Source organism: Herpailurus yagouaroundi, unplaced genomic scaffold, assembly GCF_014898765.1.
Source record: "Herpailurus yagouaroundi ecotype Mexico unplaced genomic scaffold, PumYag 190, whole genome shotgun sequence".
Classification (NCBI taxonomy): Eukaryota; Metazoa; Chordata; class Mammalia; order Carnivora; family Felidae; genus Herpailurus; species Herpailurus yagouaroundi.
The window spans coordinates 11,023,492-11,045,590 of record NW_024412421.1 but is presented as its reverse complement, the minus strand read 5'-3'; the positions used below and the strand labels follow the sequence as shown (position 1 = coordinate 11,045,590).

General features: G+C 56.6%; 1 protein-coding gene and 1 long non-coding RNA gene across 2 annotated transcripts in view; one reads left to right on the top strand and one right to left on the bottom strand.

The window, feature by feature from the left end:
* Positions 1 to 16,172, bottom strand: part of MMP15 (matrix metallopeptidase 15) — a 22,800-nt gene extending 6,628 nt beyond the window's left edge. The window contains exons 1-6 of the mRNA XM_040498159.1: positions 15,441 to 16,172; positions 4,216 to 4,364; positions 3,412 to 3,540; positions 1,798 to 2,105; positions 1,274 to 1,435; positions 69 to 322 (exon numbers count right to left, since the gene is read on the bottom strand). Coding sequence (XP_040354093.1) covers positions 69 to 322; positions 1,274 to 1,435; positions 1,798 to 2,105; positions 3,412 to 3,540; positions 4,216 to 4,364; positions 15,441 to 15,602 — 1,164 coding nt within the window. The 5' untranslated portion in view covers positions 15,603 to 16,172. The remainder of the gene's footprint in view (positions 1 to 68; positions 323 to 1,273; positions 1,436 to 1,797; positions 2,106 to 3,411; positions 3,541 to 4,215; positions 4,365 to 15,440) is intronic.
* Positions 13,971 to 22,099, top strand: part of LOC121045373 (uncharacterized) — a 15,034-nt gene continuing 6,905 nt past the window's right edge. Inside the window, exons 1-4 of the long non-coding RNA XR_005797720.1 lie at positions 13,971 to 14,893; positions 16,302 to 16,408; positions 16,613 to 16,670; positions 17,758 to 17,929. This is a non-coding gene — a long non-coding RNA (uncharacterized LOC121045373). The remainder of the gene's footprint in view (positions 14,894 to 16,301; positions 16,409 to 16,612; positions 16,671 to 17,757; positions 17,930 to 22,099) is intronic.

The window sequence follows — 22,099 nt, the reverse complement described above, 5'->3', positions numbered from 1 at the left end:
TGTGGGGGCTGCTCTCCTGCTCTGAGACCGGGCCAAGGGATCAGGGGAGACACGGGCAGGGGCCAGACCTTGAACACGAACATCTCCCCACGCAGCATGGCTACTGTGTCAAAGTCCCCGTCGCAGATGTTAGGGCCATACTGGTCAGGCCGTTCCGTGGCTCGGGGCTGGGCTGGGGGGCCTGGCTTTGGGGGCCGCTCCGGCTTCCCGCCTGGGGGTGGTGGCTGAGGGGGTCTGGGAGGCCGATGGTCTGGCCGGCCCGGTCGCCGGGGAGTCACAGTGGGGAGAGGCCGGGTGGGCTGTGGCTGACCATCCGGGGTGCCTGCAAAGTGGGGGTGGGGTGAGTGGGAAGTCAGAAGGTAGCCCCTACTCAGAACCAGGGGACCCTGGGGCACCCAGCCCGGAGAGACATGTGCTTCGGCGGTGGGGTCGACCTAGGTGACGCGCCCCCCTGTCTGTCCACAGCCGACCCCTCCCCCACACCTGCCATCACGCTCAGGAGGACCTCTGTCCTCCATACAGCCCTCTCCTTCACCTCCCCACACTGGACGTGGGTCACTGTGCCCCTGAGGCTGCCCTTTCCTCCACTTCCCCTTGGGGACATTGCCCTCAGGACACCAGCCTACTTTGGTGGACACATGCAGAGGAAAGAACATGGTTCTGTGACCTCTGCCAGCGGCCCATCTTCTTACCAGGTTGCCGGGGACAGAGTGAGGAAGTATCTGTCACGTGCCCAGCAAGGCAGGTACCGCCAGCCCTAACAAGGGGCTCGGGGTGGTGCCGAGTGCAAGCCGGGCCCACAGAATCAGTCCTCAGGAGCCCTTACCACTGGAGGCCTTCTCGGGTGGGGCCTGGACTGAGGGGGGTGCCACCTGCCTCAAAGCCACCAGGAAGTGATAAGCCAACAACACTCGCTGGCGAGCTTGGGACAGGCTTGGGTTGGGAGCGAGAGTAGGAGGAACGAGATCTGGGGCCAGGGCATCTTCTGTCTAATAAGAGTATCAACGACACTGAGGAGGAGAGGAGCGGTCTGTGAGGGGCCTTGGAGACCCCCGTCTGGAGCCACCATGAGGGCCCTAGAGTCGGCCAGTCCTGCGTGTGACTTCCAGCACCATCACTCACTCCCTGAGCGATGTGGACAAATCACTAATCCTCTCTGGGCCTGTTTCCTCATCGACACAACAGGGAGAGCAGTGGCACCTATGCCTCGTAGGGCTGGGAGTTGAGAGCTGACGTGCAGAGCCCGCTGGCCGTGCCCACGCTGCCCGCTCACCGTAGAGCTGCTGGATGCCCCGGAGGTCGTCCTCGGGCAGCTGGAAGGTGTCGGTGTCCATCCACTGGTAGAAGGGCGCCATGATGGCACTGGGGTTGCTGGAGTGCTCCAGCCCCAGCGCGTGGCCCAGCTCATGCACGGCCACCAGGAAGAGGCTGTTCCCTGCAGTGGGGATCGGCCGGGGGGTGGGGGGGTGGCACAGTCAGCTTTGCTCTGGCCCAGGCCCTGCGGGCTGAGGCCATCAGAGAGCTGGCCCTTCTGCCATTCTCAGAAGACGCTGAGCTGCTCTGACTGCTAGGCCTCAAACTTCCCCATCTGAGAGGTGGGTAAAATGATCCCTCCCTTTCCCTACCACCCCTTGGAGGTCATGGGACAAGAGACTGAGATACTGAGGGTCAGTGCTCTGGAAAACTGCACTGGATGAAGCTCTCCCCTCCCAACCCTGTCTCTGCTCAACTGGGTCAGAGGGCAATGCCCAGCTCCGGCTCTGCCTCCCCTCCCCTGCCCCGGCCAGGTGTTCTCACCATGCAGGTCGGTGCTGGAGAAGGTCCAGGGCTCATCTGCATCGAAATGGGTATCCCCGCCCAGACCAGGGCCAGGGAAATAGGCGTGGGCCAGAAAGCCCCCTGTGCCATCAAATGGTGAGCTGTCGCCGTGGAAGCCAGAGGCAAAGAGTACCATGATGTCAGCCTCCTTCTGCCTCCGCAGCCGGATGTCTTCATAGGGCACCTCCTGGAAGACCAGGGGCGTGGCCTGCTCCCACACACGGAAGGCCCTTCGCACTGCCTCCAGTGAGTGGTACCATCCCAGCTTCTCTGTGTAGTTCTGGATGCTGCAGTGGGCAGGGAGACCGGGGAGTGAACCCAGGGCCTACTGGGTCCGCTGTCCACTGCTAGCACCCACTGGGTGGGGGCGAAGACACATGGTCACAAGGAACATGTGTAAGATCTGAGCTGGTTCGTGGACGGTGCCCATCAATATCAACTACTAGTTTATTCTGATGTGAATTTGAAAAAGACAACTAACATGTCAAACCCAGGAGTTCATTAGGATATGGCTAAATAAGGTTGCATTGTATTCAGTTAGCTTAAATAAGAAAACCACTAATAAAAGTGCTATGAAGCTAAGAGAAAGAACTAGACAGTTTGATACAAATGGCTGAGGTTTAGGAAACACAGGCCAAATGGCTCTGATGATTGCAGGGTCAGGCTGTCCTAAGTTCAAGGCCGGGCTCTAACATAATCTATGCGACCTTGGGCAAGTGACTTAAGTGTTTCTGAATTTGAGTTTCTTCATCTGTAAAATGGGGAAAAGGAGAGTAGCGCTCTCATCTTGGGGGCCCTGGGAGGATTAAATGAATTAGCTCATGTAGAACATGGGTCTGGAGTCTGCACGTGATAAAAGCATGATGAGGCCTGTTATTACCCACATAAATCAGATTAAGCTTCTGTGTGCTGGACAGATCTCCTCCCTTAAAAGCTGTTGGAGCCATGAAGTCACTCTGGGGGCCTAGGGTCTAAGTGGCCGCGGGAGCCGCTCTTCCTCAGGAGATAGAGCTGCGGGTAGGACTGTGGAGGGACTAAAACAAGAAGGGGAGCCCTCAGGGACTGCCACATGGCTCAAGGCTCAGGAGGCTTTCTTGCCAAAGGACTCAGCAGAAAGGAGGAAGGTGCCTGAACCAGGGTTTTTGCAGGGGACTTGCTGCCTGCACACCTGACAGATGCCCGGATTCCAGCCCTTTCCACCCTCCCCCCCCCAACCCCTCAGATACCTAAAGCCCCATGCCCTACACTGTGGAGGCCCCCAGTTTGTACTGGTACAGGAGCTGAGCTGTGAGGCCAGCCCCGGGCTGCTGGCGGGTGGGGAGCGGGGAGGGAAGGAGGATAGAGCGGAAACAGCTCCAAGGGTCCTGACCTTCACTGGGGGAAGACCGGCCAGGGTGTGCGGCCGATCTTGTCAGCGTGGGAGCAGGGTCAGCTTGTCTATGTTGGACACCCCGGGGTGGGCTTCTGGGAAAGGAAGCTTTCCAGACAAGCCCACTGGGAAGCCTGAGGCCTCAGCCTGGGAGAGGAGAGGAAAGAGCGGTCTCTGGGCAATGCCGTGGGAGGGACGCTACCACGGACAGCCATGGTCCCTACCTGAAGGTCAGGTGGTGGTTATTCCACTTCCTCCCAGTGAGGGCATAACGTTTCCGCCGTCGCCGCAGATTGGCTTTCACGCGCACCCCGAACTGGTCTGGCACCCCGCAGCGGGGTCGCTTCATCCACCTGGGTCATGGGCACGGAGGGGTAAGCCCAGAGCCTCTCCTCCACACGCCTTCCTGCTTCGGCTCTGCCTCTTCCAGGCAGTCCACCTTTCTTCCACCCTTTTGCCTTGGGCCCCCAGCCACCCTTTGCATGGGTGTGGTGGCAGTGGGAGACTCTCTGCGTTTCGATTTCCTCATCAGAAAAACAGGCACACTGACCTCAGCCTGGAAGACTGAGTGCCCGACAGAGGCTCACCTTTGTGGAGTATCACCAGTATCACCCAGGAGTGGGAGAGTTACCCCTGAGGCCCTCTGTCCTTGCTACGGTACGCTCACGTATGCCCAGGGATGTGGCTTTGGGTCCCATCACCCCTGTCAGATTCAGAGCAGAGCTGTGGCCTAGTGAGGATGTCCCATCCAAGGCACATGCTGTTGGTCCTCCCCATTCCTGTGCCTGTGGCAGACATCACTAACCAATCCCATCCTCCTTGCTGCCCAGCCAGATTCACCTCAGGAGCTTTCTCAACACGAGTTTTCAGGTAGCCAATCCCAACCAGTCCGAACTAAGATCAAACCACTTGCCATCTCTTGTCTAGGTCACTCTATCCCGGAAACTCCACCTGCCAACCCCTTTTCAGGGCAAGCCGGGAGGGCAGGTGCCAGTGGGGTCTGGGAAGGGCCCCATGGAGGGACTCACGCCTTGGTTTCTTCGTCAAGCACGCCTGTGACCGGAATCCCATAGAAGCGCTGCATCTCGGCGAGGGCTGAGGCCAGGATCTGGGCAGAGCGCATGGTGGACATGTGGCGGCTAGGCTGGGGCAGGTAGCCGTAGAGCCTCAGCCAGTTCTGCAAAGGACAGGCCACAACTCGGTCGGCACGTCTGGCACTGCTAGTCCCAAACATGCACAGCCTGCAGCCGCCCACCGCCCACCACCTCCGCCATCGCTCTGTTGGAGCCACCGCCGCCTCCTGCTAAAGTGACCACATGAGCTTCTGTGCTGCTCTGCCTGCTTCCACCTCCTATGGTCTGTTCTCACACAAGAGCCAGAACAAAAGGCCTTTACAAGTCAGGTCTGGTCAACCTTCTGGTTCTGCTCAGAATCCTCCCGAAACTTCCCAGCTCAGAGTCAAAGCCAGTTCTTACAGGAGCCGCCAGGCCCCTCACTACCTGCCCCTGCCTCAGCTCTTAGACCTCACTCCTCCCACCCCCCACAGGCAGTCATGCTCCTGTCTCAGGGCCTTTGCACTTGCTGTTCCTGCTGCCCAAGTGCTCTGTAAGGCTCACACCCCCATTTTCTTCAGTCTGTGCTTCAACCTCGCCTTACTGGAGGGGTGTTTCCTGACAACATAATGTTAAAAGAAGACCGCCATCCACTACACCCTGCATCCCTTCTCCTTCCCTGTACTTGTGACCATATGACACATTATATATTTCCCTTAGGTATTTATTGTTTGTCTTCCCCCATTGTTTGTCCGTGAGGGCAGTCCACAGTTGCTGTCCTTATTGTCGGACTGGGCACACCAGGGTGGGCCCCCTACCACTCCTGACAGACCGCTGGGGTTTCAGAGGTTCAGAACCTCTTGAGGCCTCACCAAGCAGGAAAACCAGCCCCTTGGGCTACTCCCTGACAAACCCTAGGCCTCCTGGAAGCAGAGCAGATGGATTGGGGCAGCCCACCCGGGGCCAACAGGGTGGGCCAGGAGGCCTGAAGTCCAGTCCCTGCTTTGCCACAAACGCTTTGCTCTTTCTGGGCCTGAGTTTTCTCAGGGGACAATGGGGCTATTGGGGTTGGGAGATTTGAGAGAGACAGCCCTGGGAAGTGCAGCTGGCACGCAATGGGGGTACCCGTCCCCTTCCAGAGTCTGCTGGGCGGGCCTTGTCTTCTCCTCCATCTATCCATCTGTCCATCCATTCACCCACCGCACCCCTCCTGCCAAGTCTTTCTGAGTACCCTCTCTGTGCCAGGTACCATGCCAGCTGGGGGCTGTGGAGGACCACGGCAGAGGGGTGCTGACCTCCAGGGGTTCACAAGCTCCCTGGGGAGACCCACTGTACCCAGAGAGGGAGGGTTTCACACCTGCAGGCCTGTGAGCAGATAGGACCGTCACAGTCGCAGCCGGAGGATGGGATCCCCGATGAGCCAAGCTGAACTGGGGTAAGAATTCACCTTGGCCATGAGAGCATAGTGACCACCATGGGAGGCCAGGGACTTCTGTGGGCCTTGGCCACACGGAAGTGTCCTTTACACCTTTCCTGGCCCACCCTGGGGCCTCTGGGGCCTCCCCCTCCCCTGAGTGAGGGCACCTGAGGCCTGCTCTCTGGGAGGCTCTGGAAGGTTAAGACCCCATATCAAAGTCCCATAAGGCAGGATGATGGCCCGATATGGTGGTTGCTGTGGACCAACGGCCATGTGTCAGCTGGCCAGGGCCACGCCCTTATCTGTCTGCCACCAGTATCACATCCAACTCCTCAAGCACTTGCTCCCTCAGTGCCCCCCACCGGACCCTGGCACGGCTGGGCTGCCCACATAGTCAGCTCAGCAGTGCCCAGGTTACAGCTGGAGGGAATGGCTGCTGAGTCAACGAGGGTGGCAGACAGACGCCTGGCCCCAGCTTCCAGGCCTCCCGGGTCCTGGGGAACTGCCACAGAATAAGGCAGAGACATGGAGGTGGGAAACCACCGTCCGCTCTGGGAACAGATCTGGGGACAAATTGTGGCCCTGCCACTTCTGAGGTGTGGCCACATGCCTCCCGGGCTTCAGTCCGTGGTCAGTGAAAGCGGGGTGCTGTGCTAGGACCTGCCTCATCTCCTGGGTTTCTGTGAGGGTTAAGCTGGGAGTCCACACTACTGCCTGGCAATGTGCCGGGTTGGGGAAAGTGCTCAATAAATGTAATATTAATGACAGAGGCCTGTCTGGTTGTCCATGGAGCTGCAGCCTTTTGCCTCCACCAACAGAGCTGGAGGGTCCAGGCTCCAAGGGGGGCCTAAGTGCCGGGCAGCCTCAGGTGAGGGCACAGCAGCGGCCTCCCCCGTGGCCTCCCCCACCGGCCCTCCTCACTCACCCCTCTGGCCCAGGGCTCCTTCCCTCAGCTCCACCGGACACTGGTGGTGCCGTGGGCACCCTCCCTGTTCTTCCCAAGCACGGGAAGCCTTTCCTGAAGCTGTGTGTGTGAGGGGCAGGGCGGGAGGTCCCCACCCGTAATGGACAGTTTCCCTGAAGAGGCATGGGGAGACCTGGAAGGCAAGGCCAGGCCGCTAGCCCAGCTCCAGCAGCCAGAGGAGGTGGGGGGAGAGGTGGAGCTGCCCGCTGACAGATGAGGTCGCCTCTACATCACCTATTTGCATAAGGTAAAAATATCTCACTGGAGCGCAATCACAGGCCACCAAGGGGCTGATTAGCGGTGTCTGCAGAGTGACAGAGGGAGGGCAGGCAGGGGAGGCTCAGGCTGGGGCCCTGGGGAGGGAACGGGAGGGGAGCTGGGCCTGTCTGCAGTGAACAGCTCCAGGGCCCAGCACAGCCGATGGGGCTGAGGGGCCCTTCAATCCTGGAGGCAGCTCAGGGGGTGATGGGAAGGTCCCACGGGTGCCTGCGGACCCTCCTCCGCACAGACAAGCACCCTCTGGGTCTTAGGGAAGCCAAGAGCTCCCATTTCAATATGGGCCAAGCCTTGAACCCTCAATGCCCTCGGCCCCTGCCAGGATGAGAAGCCAGGCTGAGAACCAGCGGCCTGTGAGGGAGGGTGAGCAGATACGTGGCCTGGGCCCAGAGCAGCTGAGCCCCAGATGACAAGGCGAAGAAGCTGACGGAGGCTGCCTGACTCTGGCAAACTTGTGTTCGGGGCTGATTGCCAAGTGCCAATCAGTCTACACCCCCCGTAGGGCTGTAGGCTTCTCCTCTCCCCTGCGTCTGGGAGGATGTTTCTCTCCACCCTACTCCTACTGCTGGACTCAGTGTGACAAGTCCAGGAGGGGAAGATGCAGATGCAGAGGGAAGGGGGCATGGGGCAGGGGTGCACAGGTGGGTGGCAGGGGCTGCTTGTGCCCTGAAGTCCCAGCTTGCTGACAGGCTCTGCTGCCACGGGCCAAAAGTGGGTAGCAATTCCCAGGGTCATGACTGGCCTCCCAGTCTCAAAGCTGGGGAGAGGCTGTGTTCAAGCCCCTGCCGCCCCGACTGGCAACCGTAAAGACTGTCCTTTACACAAGTTGCCGCCTTTCTTTCCTTGTTACCTAGATTCTCATAGGTGGGGTTAGCCAAGCAGGTGAAACTTTGTTTCTCAGGTGGGGAAACCGAGGCTCAGATGGGTCAGGGAGCGGCAAAGTAGGGGGAACTCCTCCATGAGAGCCGCTGTCCAGTGGGAGGCCGGGAAGGTTCTGAAGAGAGCTCTAGGGTCCACACAGAGAGACCCCACCCACTCCAGTTCTTTCACAGCCATTTCTTTCTTAAGCTCCAGACCCCACCCCATGAGTACGTATAGATGCTTCAGGTGCATGTCTAGCCCCAGGTGCGGAAACGTGGGGCCATCAGGAGTCGGAAGGGGGAGATTCTTAGGCCCCTGGCTCCCAGGTGAGGCCGTAAACACAGTAGCAGAAGGTTGAGACCCTTCTGTGGGCCAGGCAGCCTGCTCTTATCAGCCCATTCAAAGCTCACAAGTCCCCCATCCCATTATACAGACAGTGAGGTTCGGAGACGGTGAGTGGCCCACCCAGGGTCACACAGCTGGCCTGGCTAGAACTGGAGTCCATAAGCAGTGCAACTGGCCCACTGCCTGTGAAGTAGCACCAGCTCCTCTCGGCCGAGGAGCAGTGCCCAGGATAGCACTGGGGGAGGGCATCTAATCCTCCCCACACCCCACATCTCTGGCTGGGGCTGGGCGCTGGGCCATGTCAGCAGGGCTGCCCACCAGGATTGCTGAGACAATGCCAAGCCAGGCCTGCAGGGAGGGTACGTCTGCGAAGGAGCCGCGGATCAATACTGTGCATTAAGCCGCCGTAGGGGTGGGGTGAGCTCCCCTGCTCTGTTGCCCCCACAGCCACCTCCCCGGGCTGAGACGGCTGGGGCCCCTCCCACTCAGCCTTATCGGCCTCTGTGCGATAAAAGCCAGTCTCCACTGGGCTCTGCTCCGTTTCTGTCAGCCACAGCTCTCTCTGTAGTCCAGGCTGACCCTGGCAGGGTCGCCAGCCAGGCACAAAAGGCGTCTTGTCAGGGCTGCCAAGGACAGACCCAGACCTTCCGCGGTGTGAGGTCCTCATCGTGCCCGTCTCCCTTACCCCGTATCCCAGGCTGTGGGCTCTTGGGAGCAGGCCAAGGCCTTGCTTGGCTCTGCACTCCCAGTCTTGGGCATGGAGCCGGCGCTGAAAGAGACTTGTGGTCCTGGGGAGCCACAGACCCTGCAGATGCAGAGCGTGCATCCTGGGCCCATCGGGCCCACCCTCTAGGGGATCCGAGCTGGGAACCCATTCACCGGCAAGGTGACCCAAACAAACCCGAGACTCATCCAGCCTTAGGCTGGAGGGGACCTCAGGCCATCAAGTCCAGCTACCTCCCTGAAGCCTCTAAGGACTATAGCTGGGCCCATGACTCATCCAGCCTGCACCCCGGCAGAGATGGGGTGCCCACCGCCACTGAGGTAGCCCATTCTGTCTTTGGGCATCAGTGACTGTTGGAAAGCTCCTCCTCAGGCTGAGCAGAAATCTGCCTCCCAGTGACACCTGTTCCTTGGTCCTGACTGCTTGTCCACATAACAGGCCTTTGAATGATGGAGGGGGGCTTATTAAGCTTCTCTAAGCTCCCTTTCTGCTCCTTCTTTGCAAAATGGGGTCGATATTATCACTCCTCACTGCCACACAGGGATGACAGCACAGATGACGCAGACCCAAGGCCGGTGAAGAGAGGGGGCACTCCGCCAGCCCCCCTGTCCTTGGTGTGTCCTTTACCCTTCAAGGTAGCACGATTCATACCTAAGCAGTTCCAGAACATACTTGCTTATTTGGGGCTCAAGCTGACCCCCTCCACCACTATGTGAAAGTTGCAGTTGGGGAAGGGGCTCTGGGTGGCTGGGAGAGTAGGAGGGCTGGGGGATTGTCCGGCGAGGCAAGCAGGAAGGAGGTGGCCACCTGAGTTCCTGTGCTCCCTCACCCTGCTCCTTCCCAGCCTGCTCCTGCAATCCTTAACCTGGAGGAAAAACCAAACGGTCCATTGGCCAGTGGGCGGGGTGAAAAAGCCCTGTTTGCTAGTGGTTTCGGGGCTGGCCGTGAGCCAGTTCTTAGGGCCTCACCTGGAAACTCTCCTGTAGATGTCGTCCATGTAGATAGGGCTGTTCATGGGGTAAAGCTTGGGTGGCTGGATTGGCAGGGGTGGGGAGGGGTAAAGGCATGTGTGGCCCCATCTCCACCCTCTCCTTCCCACCTGGCTCCAGCCCAGCGGGCTCCCCATGGCATGGCACCTTGCAGCCTTTAACCCAGCATGCGTGCTGGGAGCTCAGCTCCAAGTCAGACCAACTAGGTTCAAAGCCCAGCTCTGCCACCCCCTGGCTGGGGAATCTGGGGCAACTTCTCTTACCCCCTAGTCTCAGTTTCCTCTTCTATACAGTGGGGTAATGATAGTCCCACATTTGCAGAGTAACAGCAGGATTAAATGTGAAAATGCTTACAGAACATTCATAGGCCGTGCCTAGGATGTAACCAAGTAGGTTGAAGGTGCTCAAAAATAACACCTGATCCTCACTGGGCCTCATCTGAGGACCAGTGGGCACAGCGTTCAGCATTTTACACACAAATGCACCGAATCTCCCCAGGAACTCCATCCAGTAGATGCTATTAATATTCTCATTCTGTAGACAAACTGAGGCTCAGAGAGGTTTTGTGACTCGCACAACAGCAAATGCCACTTGTTTCTCATCGTTGCTGTGTTTGGCTACCACTTTGCAAGTGCTTCTTTTATGCCCAGTGCCATGCTCATAAATGCTCAACGTGAAGCTGGGCTGTCACTGCTCATAGTGGCAGTCACTCCTGGGAGGACGAGGTAGTTCTCGGGGCTAAGAGCCAGCCTTGGAAAGCTGACCCACACCCTGGTTTCCAGGCTCTGGAAGCTGGAGCATGAGATGGCAGTGGGATGAGAAGCATCTTTGAAGGCTGGCTAATGGCTGCTACCCAGGTCCTCATCTGTCTGTCCAGATATCAGAGATTGGGTTGGGTCTTTTGCTCATTTCTTGCTGTTCCCACAAAGGAAATGGGATCTGGTAAAAGGCATCCTTTTCTGTCTCTCTGATCCAAGCCCAGCTTGCATACCTATGCTATTCTTGCCTGGGGGTGCAAAATCTGTGCTGCCTCCCCCAAAGGGCCCAGCCCACAGCCACTGGTCTCCAGGCATCCCCGGAACCAGTGTCCTTCTGAGGAGCGGCCGGCCTCATTTGCACCCTGACTCAGGGAGGCTCATCCAGCTAGAAGGTATGTATGGTGTGCTGCAGGCTTAGATAAGTGTTCATGACGCCACCTTCAGGACCCCAGGGCCTCACGTTCACCTGTGGAGTCCTCCCAGGACCCTTTGTAGTGGAGAGGACCCAAGCAGAGAGCCCCTGACCCCTCTCTGCTTCTGCTGACTCAGAGAACACATCTCCATGTCCAAAAGCATAAGCTGGCCATGGAGCTTGGCCCCCGCCTCCGTGGCCAGCTATGCGAGTCACATAAATCTTGAGAGGATACGGAAGATGCCAAACGTCTTAGTCTATCCAGACTGCTGTAACAAAAATACCATAAACTGGAAAGCCTACAACATTTATCTCGCACAGTCCTGGAGGCTGGCAGTCTAAGATCAGGGGGGCAGCCCCGATGGGTTCCGGTGAGGGCTCTCTTCTGGGTTGCAGACTGCTGACGGCTTGCTGTGTCCTCACATGGCAGAAGGGGCAAAGGAACTTTCCTGGGCAGCAATCTCACTCATGAGGGCCCCATCCTCATGACCTAATCACCAGAGTCCCACCTCCTAATACCATCACCTTAGGAGTCGGGTTTCAACATAATGAATGGGGGGGGGGGGGGGTGGTGGAAAGTATGCAAACGTTCAGTCTAGAGCACCAACTGTAATCAGTGGTGACCCACAGCAGCCACTACAGCTGGCCTCGGGCAGAAGTCAAAATCCCAGCTGGGCAGAGGTGATGATGGCAGGGAACGTGTGGTCCAGGAACAAAAGGGGCCAGAACCAAAAGCTTGGAAGGGAGGGGCTTTTCCATGCCTGGCAGTGTAGCCATCCTGAGTTGGCATCAGAGAGTATAGGCCATGAGGGCTGCAATTCTTTGGGGGATCTGGCTGTTTCTATGCTGTTTCTTCTGCTCCTTGGAGTGGGGCAAAGGAAGGCCTTCTTGTCCAGGGCTCAGAGAGGCCAGGCCAGGCAGATACACTGCTCAGACAAGCACATGCCAGGCTGTTCTCTGCATGGAGGCAGCTGACTGACTGGACCCTGGGGCGGCCCAAACACGGGGGACCTGACAAAAGGGCTGGAGGTGAAGGGCATGGCCCAATTGGATGCCAGGTCCCTGGCTGCACCAATCAGCCCAGTTCTCTCTGGGTTTTGGAACAGAGAATGGGAGAGGAGTGGTCTGTTAGTAGTCAGAGAAGAGACTGAAAAGCAGAGATGGGAGGGAGGAGAAAAGATTCAGCTTCTGCAGGTTCCCGATGACAAGGCCCTCACACGAACCCCTTTCCTTGAGGGTGGGCACAGGGACCCTCTGCAGTTTCTGTTCCACATTTAAGAGAGGGTACTAAAAAGAGAGCACCAGTAGGGCCCCCAGGGGCCAGCATGGAAGTGCGGGCAGAGATTGGAACACAAGGAGCCTGGGGCTTTGGCTTGCCAGCCAGACCTGAAGGTCAAAATCAGAATTCGAGGTGACCTGCACCCCTCCTTTTGCTCATCTGCTCAGCCCCCACTCAGGGGCAAGGAAAATCTGCGGGAGTCCACCTCTGTTTACCTGGGTGTGTCCAGGTTTTAGTGGCAGTGGCAGAACACCTGTGAACTCTGGCAGCTGAGTCACTCCCATGGGGTGAGGCTGAGAGCCTGAAGTTGTGCCTAAAAGGAAGCAGTCGGGGGATGGGGAACCAGAGATTCTCTGGTGAAAACCAAAGGCACTTAAGCAGGCTAGGTGCCACAGCCAGAAACGGTGGGACTGAGATCCATAGGTGGGGGCTAGACTCTCGGGGAGGGAGTCCAGGAGCGCAGCGGGCACCCCACTCAGGCAGGGCCGGGGTCTATGCAGGGCCTGGGTCTATTCAGCCATTCTGGGCTGGAGCCTGGGACTTGACATCCAAGGGAGTGAGTGGGACAGGGCAGAGTAAATCAGTGGTGGCTTCCCCAAGAAAGACAGCCTTCTCCAGGCTGAGGCCTGGCAGGTGGCAGGTGGCCGGTGGCTGCCAGCTCCTAGCACATGCCAGGCTCCCTGATTCCTTAGTCTGGTGAAACTCCTGTGGTTTCTGTCCTGGGAGAGGGAGGGGAGGGGAGAGAGGCTGGCCTTGACTCAGTTGCCAGGCTGCTCAAAGAAAGGTCCAGCCATGACCCGACCTGAAGTCTGGAGCTATGGGGGTTTTGGGTGAGGACCAAGAGCCCTTCTTCAAGGGAAGGAGGCTCTCTGTACGCAGGGTGTGGGCCAGGCCCAGGAGTCTCCCCATGCTGGTGTTCTGATAGCATGGGCCTGGGGACAGTTCTCCCACGGCTTCCTGGCAAATGGGCTGATTGCTTAAGTCATTTGACTTTTTGGGCCCAGATCTGGACAGACTTCACAGACTCCAAAGAACAACCTTGTACCCCAAAGCCACCTCTAGTTGTTGGGACAGCCCACCTGTCTCCAGTCCTCCGTCTACTTTGGCTTCCAACATCGAGGGTCCTTCCACTCTCCAGAGTCTCTTCCAGCAATGACCTGACCCAAGTTTTTCCCCCAGGAGAGGGGCTGCAGGCCAGTCACAAATCTCTAGCCAGTGCCACCACAGGCTTAGGGCCATGGTCTGTGGGCACTCAGGCCTGACAGTGCAGGTCCTGGGGTATGGGGACTCCCTCAGCTGGGACAGGAGGGTGTGATGGAGGAGTAGAAGCAAAGAAAGGCCCTTCAAACCACAGGTCCCAGCGCCCCAGCTCCTGGCCAACCAGGATGCCAATTCACAGACATGGCCACCAAATTCCAGCTTGATCCATAACTGCTTCCTGTGCAGAGAAGCCATTCTTTTAATTTTTTAAAATGTTTTATTTATTTGAGAGAGAGAGAGAATGAGAGCAGGGGAGGGGCAGAGAGTGGGAGACACAGAATCCAAAGCAGGCTCCAGGCTCTGAGCTATCAGCATAGAGCCCTACACAGGGCTCAAACTCAGGAACCTTCAGATCATGACCTGAGCCAAAGTCGGAAGTTTAATGAACTGAGCCACCCAGGTGCCCTGCAGAGATGCCATTCTTAAATAGACTGTAAACTCCTCAAGGGTGGGTCTATGACTTGCAATTCTCTGGTCCTCAGCTCCACAGAGTAGTAGGTGGGTCCAATAAGCACTCTCCACCCAGTACCTGGATGGGGGTCCCCACCAGCAGAAGCTGCATATAAGCCCCTGCCTGCCCGCCTGTGTAAAATGAGGGGCAGCTGGACCAGCCGGGTCTGGGCTCCCACTCCACCTCCTGCCAAAGGCCTGGCTCCCTGTGGCTTGGCCAGGCCAGGCCAGGGAGGGAGGGCAGAGCAGGTGGGGAACTGGCTGGAGGTGTAACTTGAGCCGGGAGGAATTCCCTGCCCTTCCTCCATGCTTTTATTAAAGTAGGGCGGGGAAGGGCAGGCTTCCATCGGAAAAATCTCCCAGGCTGCCGGGGGGAGGTGGGGAAGCCGCCGGGAGGCTGGGAGGGAGCACCGGCCCGGCTGCAAATAGAAGGCACGCAGCAGCTCTGGCTGCGAGGCTCCAGGCCGGCCCAAGGGCACCGAGGCCCCAGCCTACCGGAGCCAGCACCGAGGCTGGCTCTCTCCTCCTACCGTCTCATTCCTGTCCTATCTACCCTCTCTTAGTCCCGGACTGGGAGTGGGTCTTACAGGTCGGGACAGAACAGACCCCGCTTTTGCTGGGGCAACGGAGCTGGTGCCCTCACTGTCTATGGTCAGGAGGACGGCGCTGGGCGACCCACAGAGCCCGCGTGGGGTATTGCGGGGGGATGCAGGTTGGACCTCGCTCTACGCCAGGAGGCCGCGCCTGGTCACCTGCCGGACGGATCCGGAGACGGTTTTATCAGGCGGGCTCCTGGTAAAAACACGTGCGGAGTCTGCCCTCTCCGACGTAGGGGCACTAGTGGGAGGAAGCCCCGGGGGAGACAGGGTCTCTCTTGGACCCACCTGGTCATGGAGCGGTTTCCGCGTTAAGAGCCCAAGTAAGTCGCCAAAGCGCCCCCGCAACCGGAGACTGCTGTCTCGGAGGTTCTCACCCCTTCGCCCCCTCCGGGCCCGCTGCGCGCACGGCTCGCTGTCACCCAGTCCAAGGGCTACCGAGGCGGGAGCGCTGCCTGCTCCGCCCGTGGTCCCCCCAGGGCAGCCCCCTCCCCACTCGCAGAGGACGTCACAGCGCGCCCGCCAGGCTCTCGAGGAATCGGCCGCCCGGAGAGAGGAGAGGAGGAGAGCGAGGGCTGGGGGCAGCAGAAGCGACTCCTGGGACGCGGGCTGGGGCGGATCAGAGTCCGGGGTAGGGGTAGAGAGTGGGCACGAGCCCTACGCCCTCCAGGATTTGGGATGAGGTGCGCCGCAGAGGGCGAGCTGGGGAGAGGCAGTTTGCCGGGCCCCATTCTTCCCCGCCCCCCATCTCCCGGACGGGGGCTCGTCTGCGCGCCCTCCACCCCTCTCCCCAGGCTGCGGGCGTGGCTCCCTCCCTCCCAGCCCCCGAGCCCCCAGCCCGCCGCAGAGGGGCCGGGCGGGGGTCCTTACCTCGGCATTGACTTCTGCGTCCTCCGCCGCTGCGCCGCGGCCCAGGCAGCCCAGAAGCACCAGGAGCAGCGGCAGCAGTCGCGGCCGCGCCGCCGCCTCCCGGCCGCCAAGGAGACTGCCCGCCCAGCCCGGCCGTCCGGGCGCGCTCCGGTCGCTGCTCATGCTCTCGGTGCCTAGCCCGGCCGGGAGCGCTGCACGCAGGGCTCGCCCGCTGGCCGGCGCCGGGGCCCCGCACGCGGCTCGGAAACTTGCGACGCTCCCTGGCTCCCCGCCCGGCGGGCGCGCGGCAGACCTCCTGGTCCGGGTCCCCGCCGGAGCCGCTTAGGTCCCCTCGGCAAATTCCCACGCCCGAGGAGAGGCGGGCAGGGCAGGTCCGGGCGCGCGGAGCCGGCCCGCGGGGGAGGTGGCCGGCCGGAGCCGCCCGCCGCGGGGTCCCGCTGCCTCGGCGCCCGGGGCCCGGCTCCCGAAAGCAAGCGCAACTCCTGAGCCTTTGTCTGGCTCAGCGCTCCGGCCGCCCGGTCCCGCGGCGCCCCCTGCGCGCCCAGCTCCCTCTGTCCATGCCCGGGGCCGGGTGCTGCCCGGAGCGCGCGCCTCCCGCCCGGGGACTGCTCGCCCCGCGCCCGCCCGGGCCGGGGTCCCCGCTCAGTCCCGGGAGGAGGCGCAGGGAGCCGGTCGGAGCGAGTGAGCGAGCCAGGGAGCCGGCGCCCGACGTCCCCGGCGAGTTCGGCGCAGCTCCGGGCGCTCCCAGCCCTCCTCCCCGCGCGCCGCGGCCGCCGCCGCTCTTAAAGGGCCAGTGCTCTCTCTGCGCGCGGACCCGGGCGGGGGCCGGGGGCGGTACCTCAGCCCGGGGCTTCTCTGCAGCAGGTGCCGAAGGTGGAGTCCGACCAGCGGCCCTTTTACTCTTCCAGGAAGGAAGGGATCCTTGCCTGCCCGCCCCTGTCACTCCCACCCTTGCTTTTGGAGGGCAGGTTTGACACTCCCCTCCTCCCCAGCGACCCCATAGAGAGAGAGAGGGAGCTAGGAGGAAGGACGACTCTTCTTTCTTCCACCTGGCGGGTGTGTGGGGCTATAAGGCTGTGGTGGTCAGGAAGGAGGCAAGAGGGACCCAAGAGTCCTGTCTTGGGGTGGAAGTGGAGGGGGAAGATAAAAATCTAATGGTTTGTTGGCCCCAGTTCTCTTCAAATCCTCAAGATGTCTTTGGCCCTTGAGTGACTCTCCTCAAGTTACCAGGTGGGCAGCCTGGGCAGTGTGGTCAACAGAACACAGGTTTCAGAGGGAGGCAGTTGCCCTTTTCACCATTGCCATTTACCTGCTGCCTCCATGTCCTTATCTGGAATGTGGGGCAAAGGGCGGCTGAGGGTTGGTATGTTTGGGCTGTTTCCACACATTAACTGTCCAAGTAGAGGACACTGTTTTGTGCAAGTGAAATGTAACAGTGTGGTTTCTCAAGGTGATGGGCCAGTGGGCAAAACTTCTACAGCACAGAGCTGAAAGTGCTAGATTTCATTCTATTTCAGGAGCAGCTTGAGATCTGCTTGGTTGCAGAAGGCCTGAGGTGGTGCGGGGGCCTTGGAGGTCTAAAGTCCCCAGAGGCTGCGAATCCAGACCAAGGGCAGTCTTGGTCCTAAAACTGGCCCCAGGGACTGAGACCTTCCCTCTCTGCCACTTCCTCACCCTGGAAATGGGAACCTTCCTTACCTGAGGGCAGGTTTCTCTAGAGTAAGCCCCAGGGTGGTCCAGCAGGCCTCACCTCCAGGAACCAGACAGATCAGATCAGATCCCAGATCAGACAGAGATCTGGCTGAGCTTACAAATGGCCTGTTCAGAGACCTTGCGGGTGAAGAAAAAGACCACTGGGAAGGAAAACAGAAGTTAAACTAGCAAAGATAGATTTTATTCAAAAAATTATTGCAATAGGAGAAGAGAGATTCCAGTATAGAACTGGACCCAGTTCCAAATACAACCAGAACAAGGGGGTAGTTTATAGCCCAGGAGCAAGTGGAATGGGAAGGGGTGGGGATTGATGGATGGGAGATGACTAAAAGGAGACATAGAGTCTGGGGGGTTTGGCTGAAGGCAGCCAGGGTGATCAGATATTACCTGGGGAGTAGTAGGGATGGGAGTGTGATAAGATCTCAAGGGTGGAAAGTTCTAGATAAACTAACTTAGCAGAATTCTTGCTAAAACTGGATTCTAGAAGGAAGTACAAAGAAGGGCCTGGCTGGAAAGAGGGTTCATGGGATCCTGACAAAAGTTTGGTCAAGCAAAGAATCTTAGAAATTCTTCTTTCCTCATGTGGTCACCTTTATTTGTTTAGAGCCTTGCTGACAATAGATAACTGCTGTCCTGTATGACCCACAAGACATTTAATGAGAGGGATACCTTGAAGACAAATAGATGAAGATTAGAGACGGGACCAGTATGTGTACCCAACTTCACAGACCTTCAGAGATCTACCAGAAGCCCCAGTGCCTGTTGTCCTTGGCAGTGTGAGTGCAATGACAGTGAAACATTTCTTCATTCACCTCTCGGCCCTTCCTGCTTGTGGCAAAGGTGTCAAGCAGATTGCTGGGGATGAAGGCATAGTAGTTGTGTCTGACCACTGTACAAGTGTCGCCTTCTGTAGCCAGGGTCACATCGAGGGCACTGAAGTTGAGAACAGCCCACTTGGGTTTCTTGTAGTTGGCTAGTCACTGATCCGGAAGCCCATGCTGAGATTATCCAGGGACGAGGTGAATGGCTTCAGTAGCAACGAATAGGTGATTCTGTTGTTGAATCTAACCTCTTGAGCCAGGTGATAGATTTCTGGGGATGGTACCCCAAAAGTGGCAAACGTCTCCCCAAAAAGTCGTGAGGTCCTGGATGGAACATAGGCCCAGTTCTGTAGTTGTTTTTGTGACCTCACCTTCCCTGGAACTGAGCTCACCTATGGGGGGATCTGCAATGTTGTGAATACCTCTTGTTCTTACAGTAAGAGTGAGATGACCCTGAGGGAGGGGGTGATTGTTTTAGAGATAATTTAAGAATGCAAGGAGATTGTAGGAAATAGAGTAAGATGAGATTGGTAAGATCAGGAAGGTAGCAAGGCGCCTGGGTGACTCAGTCGGTTGAGCGGTTGAGCGTCTGACTTCAGCTCAGGTCAGGATCTCATGGTTGGTGAGTTTGAGCCCCGCCTCGGGCTCTGTGCTGACAGCTTGGAGCCTGGAGCTTCATCAGATTCTGTGTCTCCCTCTCTCTCTCTGCCCCTCCCCCACTCATTCTCTCTCTCTCTCTCTCTCTCTCTCTCTCAAAAAAAAAAAAAATAAAAAAAAAAAAAAAAAAAAAGATCAGCAAGGTAGCAAGATCTGGCCCAGTTGGCAGGTAACACGCAATAAGCTTGGGTTCCCCAGAAAAAATCAGAATCATCGGGAATTAGCGGTCATAGAAATAATTATCTGGTCACTGAGGATAACCAAAGCATGCTAATTTTGAGGATGAGGAAAAAGATTTGTCTGGAGGTGGTTTATGGTGGCTGGGCTCCCTCTGAGAAACTAGGTAAGAGGAGCATTGGGGACATTTTCTTTCATATGAGGGATCTCCAGGGAACCCTGTAGTGGCTGAGGCGGAGGTTATGTTGGACTCAGTGATGGCTAGGTAAATGTGACAATGAATGTACATTCTCAGAAAGGGGTCCATGATAAAACGACAATGGAAAGGACAGGACCCTTGTGAGGATAGACTGGAGCAGGTGTGGGGTTTTCTCAGAATGCCTAGTTGCAAGGTTTAAAATGGTGGCGGGGGAGGGGCACCTGGGTGGCTCAGTCAGTAAGCTTCAGACTCTTGGTTTCCTCTGGGGTGATGGGCTAGGGTCATGATGATGCCAGGCCCTGTGTCAGCCTGGGGCCTGCTTGGAATTCTCTCTCTAGCCCTCTCTCTGTGCTCCTCCCCTGCTCACGCTCTCTCTCCCTCAAAATAAATACACAAACTTTAAAAAAAAATTTTTTTTTTAAATTGCCACACCTTTATGGTTTTTCCAGGCTTATGTTTCTGGCCGTTGAGGTAAGGGGCAAGTGCTTGGTCAAAATAAAAGCCAAACAGTCCAAACCACTGTTTGTCTACTATATCCTATATTTTGTCCCTTTCCATGTGAGCTGTGTTGTTTAAACCACACACAATGATTCGAGAGATAAACTTGGGGCCTGTGGGGCAGACGTCTTGGTATTTCCAAAGTCCACCTGAATGGCTAAAATATCCAACTCTTCCCCATCCAATTCTTTCTGAGTCTGAAGCTGTCCTTTGGGCCATGTGGATTTCTTTTATGATTTCCTTAGGAGTCATCCTAAAATAGTTTTCTCTCTCACAAGGGAAGGTGAATAATCCTACCAGGGATCTAGGTGCTCAAAGAGGATACAAGGGTGTAGTCCCAAGGCCTGGAGACTGCTTGGATTTCTTGGGTGGTCAGGGAGGAGACTGCTGATTTAGCATACTTATCAGTCAATCTATTTCCTTAGGTCTCCTCTGAATTTTCTGTACAGTGTCCCTCAGTTTTTACCATAGTAATCTGCTGGGATAATAACAATGCCTCTAGGGGTGCCTGGGTGGCTCAGTCGGTAAGCGTCAGCCTTCAGCTCAGGTCATGATCTCATGGTTTGTGAGTTTGAGCCCTGTGTCAGGCTCTGTGCCAACAGCTCAGAGCCTGGAGCCTGCTTCAGATTCTGTGTCTCCCTCTCTCTCTCTGCCCCTCCCCTGCTTGCACTCTGTGTCTCTCTCTCTCACTCTTAAAAACAAATAAACATTAAAAAAAAACAACCTAAAAAACAATGCCTTTAGAAGTCCTGCTATTTGGGGTCCATTTTTGACTGGGGTATTGGCTGCTGTCAGGAGTCCCGTCTGTTTTGCATACCTGAATCATGTATTACCCCAAGGGCATAGCAGCCATAAGTGTATGTTAACCTTTATTCCTTCTGCTCTTATGCAAGCCACAGTAAGAGCAATTAACTCAGCAACCTGGGCTGATCTGACACTTGGCAGGGCTCAGTATTCTAGAAGTTTATGTTGATCAGTGATGGCATATCCAGACTGGAAGGCCACATCCTCCTTCCAGAGGTAGGAGCCATTGAAATGAAGAGTAAGGTCAATGCGTGTGGGGGGCGGGGATGGGCGGAGGTTGGGGGGTTCTGATTAATCTCACCTAGGACGGGACCAGGGACTAGTGTTAAAGACACCATCTTGAGGCATCTCATTAGTGGGTAAGGGAAGAAAGGTGGCAGGGTTTTGATGGTGATGTTTGGTGATGTGAGAGAGAGAGAATAGTAAGATTTCATAAGAGGTAAGTCAAGATGCAGAAAAGTACTATGTGTTTTCATCAAGCAATAGGGTCTGTGCAGTAGGAGGAACATGCATGTCGAGCAAATGAGCTAATGCTAAATCAGAGGTAGGTCGGACAAACTTGATGGTTGTAGCCACGGCTCATAGGCAAGGTGGATATGTCTTAGTCACTGGGTCGAGGTCTTCCATGGCCATTATGCTTTTTGGACAACACTCTGAGAGCATGACCCTTTTGTTCATGCACAAAGAAAATGGCAGGGAGTAATTGGTAAGCCTAAAGGTGGGGAATGAAAGTAGAGAGAGAATCCTCAAGGTTTTCAAAAGCATCTTTGGATAGGGGGCCCCAGACTTCTGGGTCTGAGGATGACTCCTTAGTCATGACATAGAAGGGTGAGGCAATCATAGAGAAGGTAGGTATATCTGCATCCTACAATATCCCACAAGACCCAAAATACCTATCAGTTGTCGTCCTCTTTCAGGGAGAGGCAAATGTCGCATAGGGGAGCCTTGGTCTGTGAAGATAGTTTTTACCCTACAGCTGAAACACCATGACCCAGATGTCAGACACACAAAGAGCATAGCTGAAGTTTGTCTGTAGCCACTTTGTGGCCCTTTCTTGCTAATGCCTTAAGAAGATAGCTGTCAGAAACGTCGTCATAACTGTCATTCTACTCTTAGCACCACATTGTGGCCCTTTCTTGATAATGCCTTAAGAAGGTAACTGTCAGAACGTCGAAGGAAGTCATCTACATACTGGATTAAGGTGGGGTCTTCTGGGAATTTTAGTTCCCTCAAACTGCCATGTGGGGTGTGTGAGAAGTACTAGGAGCCTCCGCAAAGCCTTGGGGCACAACCGTCCAGGTACATTGGTGGTTATTTCCCGGGTGAAGGCACACAAGTATCGGATTCCTTACGAAGGGGAATTCTAAACAAGGCGGAACACAAATTGAAGACTGAAATATTAGGGGTTGGAAGGAATAGCAGACAGGATAGTGTTAGGATTAGGAACCAAGACAAATCTGGGTTTAACTGTTTTATTGACAGATCTTGGATCTTGGGCTGATAGTTTTGCCTATTTGGTTTTTTTTTTTTTTTTTTTTTTTTATTTAATGGCCCAAATGGGAGTATTACATGGATTAGAAGTGGGTATTAGAAGTTTTTTTTTGTCTAATAAACCTTGGATTATTGGGTGGGGACCCTCATGTCCTTCTAGCTTTAAGTGATATTGAGGAATCCTGGGGAGGGGCATGGAAAGATCTATTTCTACTTTAAGGGGTTCTGTATCTATATGCGTCCCTATTAGTGGAGTTTTGTGGGGTTTTTTGGTTTTTGTTTTCGTTTTTGTCCATAAA